The sequence below is a fragment of the Scatophagus argus genome, chromosome 7 (assembly GCF_020382885.2).
Source record: "Scatophagus argus isolate fScaArg1 chromosome 7, fScaArg1.pri, whole genome shotgun sequence".
In the NCBI taxonomy this organism is placed as follows: domain Eukaryota; kingdom Metazoa; phylum Chordata; class Actinopteri; family Scatophagidae; genus Scatophagus; species Scatophagus argus.
The window spans coordinates 26,653,670-26,668,265 of record NC_058499.1 but is presented as its reverse complement, the minus strand read 5'-3'; the positions used below and the strand labels follow the sequence as shown (position 1 = coordinate 26,668,265).

Genomic DNA, 14,596 nt, shown 5'->3' with positions numbered 1-14,596 from the left:
TCATGGGTTTTATACACATATAACTTCTAAAAGCACATTCTTATCAGACAGGGGACCACTGGACAATCATCTTAATTTGTGCAAGTTTTGTTCTCCTCTACATGAAAAAGTGTGACAGCCACTGAATTAATGGAAAACAATCATTAAATTAAAGCTGCAAGGAGCTCTGAGCACTGAGCGGGCCCTCACATCCATCATATAAAGTCTGATGAAGACTCAGAAGCGAACAGATGTCTTCAATTCAGTCATTCAAATTTCCCCTCTGAACTTTATTAATTTAGTGGGGTGTAGGATACATTCAGATAATCTTACCATTAAGACAACAGTTTAAGTGACAAACATCACCACAACCCAATGAGCATCACTCTGCAACGTCATTCAACACCTATCAACAAAACCAACAGATCAATTATTGAAGCTTATCATGTCAAAGGTTCTGAATCAGGACCGTCAGTATTTGGGCAAAAGAGCACATAAAAAATAAGGCACAACAGTCAGAAGGCTACAGTTGTCATTTGAATGTGTCAGATTAAGTAACATTTCATATCTTTGTAAGTCTGCAGCAGTTTTTTTGTTGCAGTCTAGTTAGATTTGAGAAAGTGGATTTTTGTACACATCACGACCATACTATTTTTGAATAAGAACTACAATTAAAATTTAAATAGTTAAACAGAAACGTAACAAATATTTCATGATAATCATTTAATAGGACAGCTACGTCAAGGTCCACCTCCATATCAGCACTATGCTGAACTAAACCATCCATTAATCTTTCCAGACAGAACAGAAGATATTCTTTGGGTGTGTGATTCTCCATCTCCGTTGCTAATGATTGTAATTGTAATTTGTAATTAGCAATAGTTTTCAAAAAAAAAACTGCTCTCAATAACACAGAATCTGTTGCGCAACTGCCTAATGAACAGCACCAGAGTGTCCCAGCTAAGGCATAAGCAGTTGATAAAAGATGACCACTTTAATCCACCACTTCAATCATTCCTGCTTTAGACTGCAGTTACCACTGGCCACCCAGATGACAGAAATACAAAAAATAATAAATGAAGAAATGTAGAAATAAAGAAATAAGTAAATAAATGTAGAAATAAATTAAGTGCTACGATAAGCGTCCTATGTCACTTCCTGTTGTTGTGCATTACTGGCGTTACTACCAGCTCCGTGCTGCTCCTTAATTTAACCATGCTTAAGTTGTTTTACCCTTCACTACAGCTAGTAATTTCACATTGTTAATTTGAACGTCTCAAACACTTATTTACTCACTTTAGCGATTTTCCACACTAATCTGATAATCGTTTAGCGTTTGTTAAACTCCGCTAGCTAGTTGTCTGCTGTCTCCCTCTCACTCTCCTGCTCAGTGCCACGTTTTTTTTTCTTTTTCATTTTTTTTAATATTTAAATCTTTATTGTTTTCAAGGAAAGACAAAACAAAAAAAGGAAAAGAAAATTACATGTATAAAAACTTACATGTAGAAACTATAAAAATAAAAAATATATATACTTTCAAAAAAAAGATTCTTCTTCTATAAAACTATGAACCTTAAGTGGGAGTAGGAGATCACAAAGCTGTGTAAAGCAAATACATATAATATAGAATCAGAATCAGAAGCCTTTATTGTCACTGTACAAGGAATACAACGAAATTGTAACAGCCTTGGAGTGGTGTTATTCCAAATCTACATCTAAGTATGTAAAAGACAAGACCATTTTTACAAGCAAAGGGCTTTACATAACATCATAGCGACATCCTATGCCCTTCGACTCACACATCGACTAAAGAAAAACTCCCAGAAAAACCTTTAACAGGAAAAAAATGGGAGAAACCTCAGGGTGAGCAACAGAGGAGGGATCCCTCACCCAGGACGGGCAGACGTGCAATGGATGTTGTACATGCTATTATTTATTTTTGGAGTTGTGTACTTCAGGTTCTCAATGAGAATAGTTAGTTTGGATTTTGGCTTAGGTAACGTGACCACTTATTCCATTTTCTATAAAAATCAGACTCCTACAGTCTTAGAATATATGTCATTTTCTCTGTTAGAAAAATTTTTTCTGATCAATCTGAGTATTCTGGCGGATCAGGCCTAAGCCAGTGTCTTGTAATGGCCTTCCTGGCTGCTGTTAACAGGATTTTGGTCAAATATTGATCTTCCTTATGTACTGTAATAACTGTATTTCCCAAATACAATATGACACATTTCTTTCCGACGTTGTAGCCCAAAACTTTAATATTGTATTAACTGTTGTCCAGAATGGCTGGATTTTAAGACAACTCCAAAAGATGTGGGAGTGGTGTGTTCAGAGAGTTTGTAGAAGTTTGAAGGGAGTGACAGGTTTGGTGCCATTCTTCCTCTGTAATTGTGATATTAAGTTCATGCTCCCATTTTGTCTTTACATAAAATGATGTTATTTAGGCATGTTAAAGGTTTTTGTCATGTCCTGTTTTATTTTGAAAGTGTCTCTTCCCCTGTGTGCCCTGTTTTCATGTAGCTTTGCTTTGGTTTTCCTGATTGCTTTCTCTCTCCTGATGTGTCAAGTCAAGTCAACTTTATTTGTATAGCCCATTTTTACAAGCAGTTTGTCTCAAAGGGCTTGACATAACATCAGCAACATCCTCTGCCCTTCGACCCTCACATCGACTAAGGAAAAACTCCCAGAAAAACCTTTAACAGGAAAAAATGGAAGAAACTTCAGGGTGAGCAACAGAGGAGGGATCCCTCACCCAGGACGGGCAGACGTGCAATGGATGTTGTACAGGAGTGTGTCACCTGTGTCTCGTTGTGATGTCTATTTAGTCCTTGTCTTCCCAGTCACCTTTGTCAGTGCGTCTGTGTTTTTTTCCCCCCACTTCATGTCAGGAGCTATCTGCCTTGCCTTGCATTACCTACCATTGTTTAGTTTTGCCTTGCCATGCCTTGTTTTTGCCTGGAGTTTTTGCCACGGTCTTTTTGTTCATCCTATGCCACAGTAAGTGTGTGTTTTTGATTTTGAAGTGAAGTGAAGTGACATATTTTGTCATTGGAGGGAACTCACTCCAACGAAATTTGTTCTCTGCATTTAACCCACCCAAGTGACGTGCACACACACACAGCAAACCCGGGGCAGTGGGCGACCGCGTGCAGCGCCCGGGGAGCAGTGGGGGTTAGGTACCTTGCTCAAGGGTACCTCAGCCATGGACACCGGGACGGGGAATCGAACCAGCGATCCACCGGTTACGGGTCCGACACCCTAACCGCTGATCCACGACTGCTTGTTTGAATAAAAGACAATTGTTTTTGGACCTCCACCACGCCTGCCCCTTTCTGACTCTGCATCGGGGTTCAGCTCATTTCTGTGTCAGCGACGCCGACAGTCTTGACAAAAAGCTGTGTTTAAAAATTTTGAAATATGTTTCTTCTGTTTTGGCTAGTTGTGTCTAAATTGTAGTTAAGTATCACATTGAAGTCTCCTCCACAGATACATATCCCCTCAGTTTCCACTGAAATAAACAAGGTTTTGAAGAAGGTTAGGAAGTGCATAAACATTTGCAAGTGTTAAAATATTATTTTCAGCTTTGCCCTTTATATATATCTACCTTCCTTATAAATTTCAAATTTTACTGAATTTGCTATTAATATTGTTACTCCCCTCTTGTGGCTTTGAGTATGAGAACTGTAATAGAGATTTCTGTACCCAAACTTCCTCAATTTCTCATTTTCCTGTGGGGATAGATGGGTCTCCTGTAAGAAGATAACGTGTACATTTTCTTTCTTCAATTTCGCCATTACCTTAGCCCTTTTGATTGGGCTACCCAAACCATTCACATTGAGTGACATCAATTTAAGCTCATGATGTTGCATCACTTACTAACATGCAATAGACACATGTTTTACTTCTAACCCCCCCCCCCAAAAAAACAGTCTGATTGTGCATTTGGGTACCTGCTCGTGGCATAGCTTGTATGCAGACCGACTGACGCGTTGCCATGTTGACACATTCCCCAGCTGCTGCATTAGCACCGTTGTGGCGGCCTCAGGGATCACCTTGCGTTCACCTCATAGCCTTGTCTCTGTAACTCACGCACTTTGTGAATGGTGTCTGAAAGCGGATGCCGTTCTCTTTCAGGGCACGCTTCACATCTCTGTACGCTCAACGTTGCTGCACCACCGCTGCCGTATAATCATGAACCTTAGTGAGCTTGCAGTACTGTCCTGTTATTTTTGATCCTTTAACTCACACAAAACACATATTTCAAAGACTGTATTCTTTCACCTCCACAGTATTGCAAAAACTAGGCACATCCTGAGTCAGAAACATGCAGAAAAGTTAGTCTATGCATTTATTACTTCTAGGCTGGATAATTGTAACTCCCTTTTATCAGGTTGCCTCAAAAAGTCTCTAACGACTCTCCAGCTAATCCAGAACGCTGCTGCACGATTACTCACAAGAACCATCAGTAGAGAACATATTTATCCTGTACTGGCTTCTCTACATTGGCTGCATGTAAAACCCAGGACAGAGTTTAAAATTCTTCTCCTCACATTTAAAGCCCTGAACGGCCAGGCACCATCATATCTTAAAGAGTTGATAGTACCCTATTATCCCACTAGAGCTTTACATTCCCAAGATGCAGGGTTACTTGTTGGTCCTAGAGTTTTCAAATGTAGATTGGGAACCAGAGTCTTCAGTTATCAAGCTCGTCTACTGTTGAACCATTTTCCGGTTTCGTTCTGGGAGGTGGATACCCTCACTACGTTTAAGAGTAGACTTAAAACTTTCCTTTTTGATAAAGCTTATAGTTAGGGCTGGCCTAGGCTAGCCTCTAGTTATGCTGCTCCTTCTGCACACATTTATGTCCAATTAATGCATGTTACTGACTCAACTTCTTCCCTGGAGTCCTTGTGCTTTCTCGTCTCGCAGGTTCACATGGATTGTGGTTGGGCCTCCTTATGCGGTCCTGCTTGAAACCTACTGTGATTACTACTGCTTAGTCATAATTTATTAGAAGTCTCTTATTACTCTGTACAGGTACTACCATTATTATTGTTACTACTATTGTTATCATAATCCCCACAGTAACTTTATGTATACTTCGTTATCCTAATCTACAGTTCCAATACTTCTGGTATTATTGCCTGTGAGACTGTTGAACTCTGGAGGTCCTCTGTAGCCCCTGCTGCTACCCCATACCTTACACCCTCCCCACACACACATCAACCCCCCCCCCCCCCTTCCCGACAACCATTCATGGAAAATTACACAATGCAGCCATTTGCACAGAACTCTGCACTACTCATCTCATTTGCACTACTGTCACTGCACTACTCCACTATTTGCACAATACCGCAGCACTGCTGTAAATACTGTTGCTCCACTGTATCACTGTTTACATATCTTCTCATTATCTATGAGATCATCTATATCTTTATTCTGATTGCTTTTTATATTTTATATAGTGTTCTTTTATATTTATAGCATTAGGTATTTTGTAAGGTTTTGGGCTTATACTGGGACCGGGGAAACTAATTTCGTTCCACCTCATGTTTCTACATGTGTGAAATGACAATAAAGTTCCTTGAATCCTTGAATGTATTTATTTATTCATACTTATGTAATTTTGGTCCTCCACAGATTGTATAAAAGAATATAAATAATTATACATAAATACCTTGAAATCTAACTACAGTGAATATTTTCTTCCTATAAACACCAAAGTCATTTTATTTTATCCTCCAGGGGAGATGAATGTTTAGGCCAAATTTCATGTAAATCTATTCATTATTTGTTGAGACAAAGAGAAAACAATCAAATAAAAAAAACTTGCTGAACTGTGTTCCATCCAAAAAAGACATCAGACTGCTTACCAGCATAGACATAACTTATTGTAACAAAGTTAGAATGTCTGTCAGAGATACTGACTTAATAATCCATTGTCTGTCTCTGTTTCACTGACATCTTCACACAGAGACACACATACATGTACACTAAATTTGTGTTTCACAATTCCCCCCTCTGCAGCAGGAACACACATGCTTGACACACATGCATAGATGTGAATCTCCAGTGCACCAGTAGGAGCCAAACTCAACTTTTTTGTGGTTCTGTATGGCTTGTGCGGTGGTTGTATTTCAGCAGGGGAAGGGGAATTTTTTGTTGCATGCAAGCTCATGTACACTCAATTGTTTGACCACGCGACTGCACTGCATTGCACGGTACCTTGTTTCATTAAGTTATATTCATTTGTTTATTTTGACTAAGATCATATTCACAGAATTTTTCTTTATATAATCGTTCCAGTAGAAGCAATCTTGTAAAACTTTGTGGTGAAAATAAATGTAAAGCGCGTCACCAGCTTTCTCTCTTGTTGAGCCTGCCGTGGGTACTGCTTGTAAGTTACGCCAGTCAGCCGCAATAGCACCCATAATAAGTCAGACGGCTGTTTAGGAGGCACAAGGTTTGTGCCATCATGTGGCCATTCAACTCTGCTATAGTGTGTTCATTTCAGTTCAGACAAATTATGTGGGAATTCTCACAAAGGTTTTGGTGATAGAGCAGCAAGCAACACAGGCTGAGACAGCTGAGAGTCAACCAAACTAGGTGTGGGTGATACCAGTATATACCATGTAACAGTAGAAATGCGGCAATTCTGCTGCAGGAACTATCCCTTAATGTGTCTGCTATATTCAGGGCAGACTGTGTAGCCAAATCAGGGCTAGATCCTGCTGTAATCCTGTAAATCAAGCTGCTTCACAAGGTATTTTACTGCTTACCACATTCTCACTTGATGACTGGGCGATATAGGTGAAAAATGTATCACTGTAAAATGTTTATTTTTGTCAATAAAAATAATTATTGAACCTAATTAATTAAAAGGCTACTTTTATTCTTGAACTGAAGCAAGAAAAAAACTGAAGTATGGACTTCCAAATTTGTTATGTCTCTATTCTGTGTGGTTAATGTGCAAAACACATGAGAACACCGTCTATTATTTTCCATACTTACAGGCATATATTTTTCTATGTGCAGAATTCTTCATAATTATTCTTACTGTTATTATTATGATGATCATTGTTGTTGAGTGTTAAAGAAATGAGCGCTGTCACCTCACAAAAATAGCATTCTAGGTTTGAGTCCTGTGTCTTTCTGCACAGAAGAAGAAGAATCAACTTTATTGGCAGTATATATATTTTTACATACACATACTGAATTTGACTTCTGCATTTGACCCACCCTTAGTTGAACACACATGCAACACCCGGCAAATTACATGCAGTGAAACACACACAGGAGCAGTGGGCAGCGTCAAGCGCCCAGGGAGCATATTGGGGGGTTAAGTACCTTGCTCAAGGGCACATCAGCCGGATAATGGGGGGGGGCATTTTTTTTCCCCATTAATCACTCCACCACACCCGAATTTTTCCCGTCCGTCCAGTGGGGGTCCGTCCTCCGATCACAAGGCGCTTCTCCAACCTCTAGACCACGGCTGCCCCCGAGTTTGCATGTTCTCCCTATGCCTGTGTGGGTTTTCCCCAAGCACTCAGGCTTCCTTCCAAAGTCCCAAAACCATGCAAATTTCTATCTTTTTACATCTCACTCTGTCAATCTGTCTGTTGTCTGTCTCTCTCTCTTTCTTTCTCCCCCTCTCTCTCCTACTATGACACTACCTGTCTTCTCTCTTCCTTAAATCTGTCTTTTGTCTGTCTCTCAAAGACATCTGTTTAGTGCCCTCTGAAACTCTGAAAACTGAAAGTGCACTGAAGTGCTCCCACATACAAACAAAGGTTAGCCTCAGCTTGACAATATACAGTACATAAAACATTCAGCATCATTCAACATCATGATACGTTACAGCTTTTAAAGCCACCAATTCAGTCTAGCACAAGCGTTTCAAGAAACGTTCAAATATTTTAAAATATTCAACATCATTCATTCATTATTTCGATTAATTAGCCTTTGAATTAGATCACAGATAAGGAGATATGATATGCTTTTCTTTCTTGGTCGGGAAAACTGCAAGTGCAATGTCTGTACGAAAAAGAATTTCCCTTCGGGGATAAATAAAGGAATTCTGATTCTGATTCTGATGCTGTTGATGAGCTAGGGCACATGCATTATGTTCGTCAGTATCACTTATTGCTATTACTCTACTTATTGCTATTACTGCTATTACTCTATCTTACTGGTATTGATTGATGAAGTGTGTGTAACAAATATTGCTATCATTTTAGTGTCCACACCCAGGTTTTTAACTCAAATGTTGTCTTGTGTGTGTTTTCTATTGTTTTTGATGGAAGTTCCATAATAAAGGAGAATACAATCAAATATGATAACAGACATTACAGTATGGTTATTTTAAACCATATCTTTTTGAATTTACAGAACAGTAACTGTGATTTGGACTTTTAAAGTTCAACCTGTTCAGCCTGTCTAAATCATAACCAAGACACATGAGAAGAAGTGGAATTAGGGAGTGAGACATGAACATGAAAGAAATGAAAAGGCAGGGTGAAAAAATGTTCTGCTTAAATAATTTAAGTTTTCAGTACATTTGCTGTTTTCTTAGGGCCAGAAACCTCAACTTGAATCCTGGCATCACTGCTTAGTCTGGTGCTTAGTAGGCCAACTACATGAATGGTACAATTATATTAGGTTAATTATTAATACTGGACAATGTTTTGATCAGCTTATCAGTGTAGGGCAAAAAATGCTTAAAATTTGTTTCAGAATGGTGACTAGATATCAAAATATAGCACATACTTCATACATGGATAACTTACTTGTAATTTACAAGTATGTGCAATAGTAATATGATAATAGCTAATAACAGGCTACTAAAACAAACATGGGCAGACACTTGTGAATTCACTGTGAAATCCCATTAGATAAACTGTAGTAATTGCAATGAATCAGTACACAATAAAGCAGCGTTTCATGGAGTGCACATCTGATTGTGCATATAGCATCACAGTTACAGCAGGTAAACCAGACTTATGACGTCTGTTGATAATATGTATTGAGAATTGTTATCAACCACACAGAGAAAGGCAATAAGCAGTTATTATTTGAGGGACAATAATGTACTCCAATACTGATGTAGCTGAGTACACAGACTGGCAAGGAATGGCATGCACATACACATACACACACAGCTCACCACTAGAACCTCGAGGCAGTTTGTGATACAGATTCTTCGTAAATGTGATAAAGAACAACACCACAAGATCGATCAAGATCAACACAGCAGCCTAAACTGAAACATTTGTGAGTGTGTATAAACCCATCCCTAGAACACAGTCCTGTAAAATTGCATGTCTGAATGTGCTGACAGGTCAGGCCTGCCAAAAAATAGCTCACACAGACCTATTATGCGGCCTTGAACCAAAAGCCATCACAACACTAGCACATCAGTGCCCCTTCATTAATAAGCAAAGCTATACAGCAGCTAGCTAGTGTTTCACTGAACCCTATCAGTCAAGTGATTCAAAAAGCTAATTCGGCTTACTTATGACAAACTAACCAGCACAGATATATAATATGCTCAGACTTGAGTCACAGTCGCTAGCCTATCTACTTTAGTGACAAACAGATTAAAAACAGTTGTGAAAAATGAGATTTTATCATCACAGTCCTGCTTGGTGTGTAACTGGGTGTGTGCTGTCTGCTTTTGTTAAACGTATCAAGCCTTGCTCTATCATGCATTAGAAATTGTCTCTAACAGCTTCTGGAAAACAATGACGGACAGCAAATCTTGTGTGTGCCTCAGGGCTGACATACTTACAGGGACAGACATTTTGCTGATGTTCACACTCTCCCTGGCTCCTGCCTTTAAAACGTTTTCAGATGCTACTTTTCCAGAACGAGATTTTCGTCACAGCTCCCTAAGTGTCAGTCCTCCTTCGTTATTTCATGCTGACGTCTATAGGAAAGACAAAGATCCAGCTGGAAAAAGTGGTCGACCTTCGTTAACTTAAGTATTTGTAAGAGTGAATGCGTCTGCAGCAAAAGCGGGTTTTGCGGCAACAGGGGCAGCTGTGCGGCCGCCCCAGTGTCCAGCCGACCTGACTGTTTGTCCTTCGTCTACCCCTTCTCTCTTCCGTCATGGATTCCTTCACGGACTGAGTCTTAGCTTCGATGCCAGTGGACGACAAAGAAATTATCGAGGTGGTCACGCCACTTCCACTGTGTGTTGACAGGTCCGTAACGTAATTAAAAGAGAGGAGAGCACCGCCTCTGCCGAATCGCTGCCTGCTGCCGTCCTTTCACCGGGGTGAACCAGTCCAAAATTAAAGAGACCGTCTCACTGCAACGACGTGCTAAAATTTCTACAATTTATTAAAATGGTCAGTTTGATACCCCCTGGGCATTTTTATAGCAAGCCTTTAAAGGACCATGTAAGTGGATTTGTATGTTTACAACAAATCATATTGGCTGTCGTATAAAGAGCAAGTTTGCAAACCCTGCCTCTGTAATTTGGAAATTTGACTGGTTTGGTAGCCTACACTGTTTACTCCACCATGCACTTTACAACATATCATATACTTCATTACAACACTTTGAAAGTGTGCTTTACATTCAACCTATTCATTTTTCCTTACCAATTTGATAATCTTTTAGCAAAACTTTGGAAACATTTGTAATTTTTCTTTTTGCATTAATTTTTGTCAGTTAGATACACCAACAGCGATTGTTGAGATGTCAGTTTGCCTAGAATAGCGTCTACAGTGACTTGTGTCTATTAATAACAGTATATGTTGGGCTAATTCCATTTTCTCAACATTCGCTCTTCCGATGTGCAGTTGTTTCTGCAGTTGCTGTCATCATGGCCGCAGATACCATTGATGTCCCCGAGGTCCGGACCACGATATTCTTTCTGAGGTGTATATAATAAAAGTCATGCACCCTCCATTGGTGCTGTAAATATCTTGAATAACGACGATGTCCCGCTTTCTCCTGATTGCTTGCATCAGTGCTCGTTTGTGTATGCGTGTAGTAGAGTGAACGAGCAGAGGAGTGAGAGCTCTTAAAATTAATATAAGATCTTTGATCAACGCGGAAGTTTTTGGGCCATGCCAGCTGAGAGAGATTCAAGATTCAAGAGTCTTTATTGTCATTATGCAAGCATAACGAAATTTTGTGCAGATTCTCAGCTTAAAAACACACTTATAAATAGTCATAGAAAATTAAAATTGCACACTTAAGAAAAAAATATAAAAATATAAAATACAAAATACAAAATGAGGTAGATAAAAACAAAGTGCCGGACTATGTGTATGCTGTGTGTGTATGCAGATAGACGGGGGAGGGTGTATGTGTGAAGTCCTGTATGGGGGTGGGACGTGAGTGTTTCACTGTAGGGGGGTTATTGCTTTAACAGCTCTGGGGAAGAAGCTGTCCCTGAGTCTGTTGGTGCTGGTTTTAATGTTCCTGTACCGCTTTCCTGATGGAAGCGGTACAAACAGTTCATTGCCCGGGTGGGTGGGGTCTGTGGCAATACGTCTTGCCTTCTTCTGGACTCGGGCAGTGTAAACTGAGTCCAGATCTGGTAGACTGCAGCCCACAATCCCCTGTGCTGTCCTCACCACCCGGGATAAGTCCTTTCTGTCCTGTGCTGTGCAACTGCCATACCACACAGTCACACTGAGACACAGGATGCTTTCGATTGTGGCTCTGTAAAAGTTCATGAGCAGCTGAGTAGACAGTCCATTCCGTTTCAACTTCCTGAGAAAGAAAAGCCGTTGTTGGGCCTTTTTCACCAGGTGTGAGGTGTTCACTGACCAGGAGAGGTCAGAGGAGATGTGGATGCCCAGGAACTTAATGCTGTCCACCCGCTCAACCGCCTCCCCAAGTATACAGACGGGAGCGTGATCGGTCTTCCTGTACCTTCTGTAGTCCACTATGACCTCCTTGGTTTTGCTGATGTTCAGGATGAGGTTGTTCCTGGTACACCACTGTGTCAAGTTCTGGACCTCGTCTCTGTAGTGGGTCTCATCATTGTTAGATATGAGACCCACCACAGTGGTGTTGTCTGCAAACTTAATGACCATGTTTGTGGGGTGGATAGCAGAGCAGTCGTGTGTGTAGAGTGTGAATAAGGCTGGGCTGAGTACACATCCCTGCGGCGTGCCAGTGTTGAGGATCAGTGGGGCTGACTCCCCTATCCTCACCACCTGGGGCCTGTTGGTGAGGAATTCCCTGATCCAGGAGCAGAGTGAGTCTGACAAACCCAGGTTGTGGAGTTTCAGGGCCAGGGGACGGTGTTAAAAGCCGAGCTGAAGTCCACAAATAGCATCCTAACATAGGTGTTAGGATGCTGCAGGTGGGTCAGGGCCGTGTGAAGTGCTAGCGAGACGGCATCCTCCGTAGAACGGTTCTCCCTGTAGGCGAACTGCAGACTGTCCAGGCCAACGGGGATGGCGTCCTTGATGTATCCCATCCCCGTTGGCCTGGACAGTCTGCAGTTCGCCTACAGATGGGGCTTTATTGCTGGATTGCTTGTAGTTCAGAGTCTGGGTGGGGTTGAAAAAGTGGAGGTGTGTTTTTATAATGCCCCTCAATCATGATGCCGGTGTACTGGCTTGTTAGTTTCATTTTAATTAACTAGTTAGCTTTTTTGCCAACATAATTCCATCTATTAATGTTAGGTTGATTAACTAAACTAAAGTAACTACTAACTAAAGTACAAATATTTAACTTGCAGTCAGGTAGTTTTAAGAGTTAAAATACATGGTAAAATGAGGAAGCCCAATTTTCTTATTGCTTATTGTTATCCTAATGTGCTAGCTGAGCATTGTCTGTCAGTATGATATTTACATTAAGTACATCAGTTAAAACTGTGTTTCCTTATCTGACAGACAAACAGAAAAGACTATATCATCTTAAGCTCAGCTTTGGTAAGAGAAGAGACACAGGAGAAGCTGAGGGGAGTAAGGCAAAGAGAAAGAGAGATGGTGAGGAAGGTGAGACAGGAAGAGAAGGTATTGGTGACAGTGGCGGTTCTAGATCGAATTACTCCCCGGGCAAGACCCCCTCTGAGCCCCTCCCCCAAAAAACTACTGCAATTACAGAAAAAAAGAAAAAAAACACAATTAACACTATTCTGCACAAAACAGTATAAGTTATCAGAACTAAAAAAAAATACCCTATATACATAAATGTGGCAAAAATATATACAATCAGATATATAAAACAAACATCCATCCATCCATTTTCTATACCGCTTGTCGAGGGGGAGCTGGAGCCAATCGCTATAAAACAATGATATAAAATATTAAAAATAATATACAAATAAAATATAGAATAAATATTCTAAATAACACAAATCCTTCATAACACAAATAACACACTAAAGAAAATCTAATCATTACACTATTGCACTAAGAACAGAACACACAAACTAAAACTAAAACCTGACCTTTCTGGCCTTCCTTGATGCAAAATCCAATTCTCCAATCCTCCAATTCTATGCTTGGCACACTTTTAGTTACTTTAGTTACTTTTAGTAACTGATTAAAGTATGTTTTGTCACAAAATAGAGCTGTAGCAAATGGCAAATGTTCATCTTTGAAACTACCCACAAATATGAAAATTCTGTTGGCTAATTACAGGACCCAACATGATGGAAATAAATAATAACTGAACCTGTAACAGTTTGGTTGCAAAGCACAACCTTATGGTGAAATTAGATCTGCTGTTTGTTAAGATGAATTACTGTTGTATAAGCACAGCAAGCATCATAGCAAGAAGGCTAACAAACATATACCACCAATAAACATTGGCCCTTCATTCATGACATGAATACTGTAATCATGCAGAGAGAACATAGCAAACCTTCATCTTTTCCTTGTTTCACCTCTCCTTCTTTTCCTAAATTGGGCGCCTGTTGGCTTTGACCTTATTCTGTCCATCTTCGCGTTTACTCGGCACTCGAGTCAACAAATTTCCCAACGCTGTCACTCAGGACCAGGAGTTGACTAAACCAATTCACCACCCTTGGTGACCACATAATCGTTTTGTATTACCTAGTTTTATTTGACCATTTCACACAATTCAGAAAAACAAAAACGTGCAGGAATTATAGGCCTGTATTTATAATATTATGAATGAAATGTGCGTTATATGGAAGAAAGTCAAGGTGTGACTGACTTTAGCCATTTTATACAGTGGATTCCCCCCTGCCCGTTCAATTTGGGAAAGACCCAGAGGTGAACTGTCCCCTTTCCCTTTCTCACACACAGCTTCAGTGCACGGCACGTTCTCAGCAAGCAGGTGCGCCTGCAGCTGCAGGGGGCACCAATTTGCCGATTCTCCACACGGCGATATCATAGATAATAGAAAACCATGTTACGGCGCAATTTTTTTTTCAAGCGCTCGTGCTGCCCCCCTCGTGCCATGAAAAAATGCCGGTTCACCCGTGCCTAAACCCGCTACTGTGTGGTGATGTGTTGTCAATTTTCAGCATAGATTTATTACTGTCATTGCAGTGAATGACAGTTCACTGAAACATGAAACTCTTACCCAACAACACCGTCTGTCTTCACTTGATGCCCTTCTCCAACCTTCTCCATGACACACTGACTTACAAAATTGCCTAGTTGCCCTAATTGGG

At 40.4% G+C, this 14,596-nt stretch overlaps 1 protein-coding gene across 3 annotated transcripts in view; it reads right to left on the bottom strand.

Annotated features, from left to right (window-relative positions):
- Window positions 1-10,481, bottom strand: part of bcar1 (BCAR1 scaffold protein, Cas family member) — a 96,507-nt gene extending 86,026 nt beyond the window's left edge. The window contains exons 1-2 of one of the 3 annotated variants that reach the window (XM_046394498.1): window positions 10,050-10,476; window positions 9,770-9,907 (exon numbers count right to left, since the gene is read on the bottom strand). In XM_046394498.1, coding sequence (XP_046250454.1) covers window positions 9,770-9,781 — 12 coding nt within the window. In that variant the 5' untranslated portion in view covers window positions 9,782-9,907; window positions 10,050-10,476. Of the gene's footprint in view, window positions 1-9,769 lie in introns of all 3 variants that reach the window. The other 2 variants (XM_046394499.1, XM_046394495.1) reach the window with 2 other exon arrangements.
- Window positions 10,482-14,596: the final 4,115 nt, after the last annotated feature.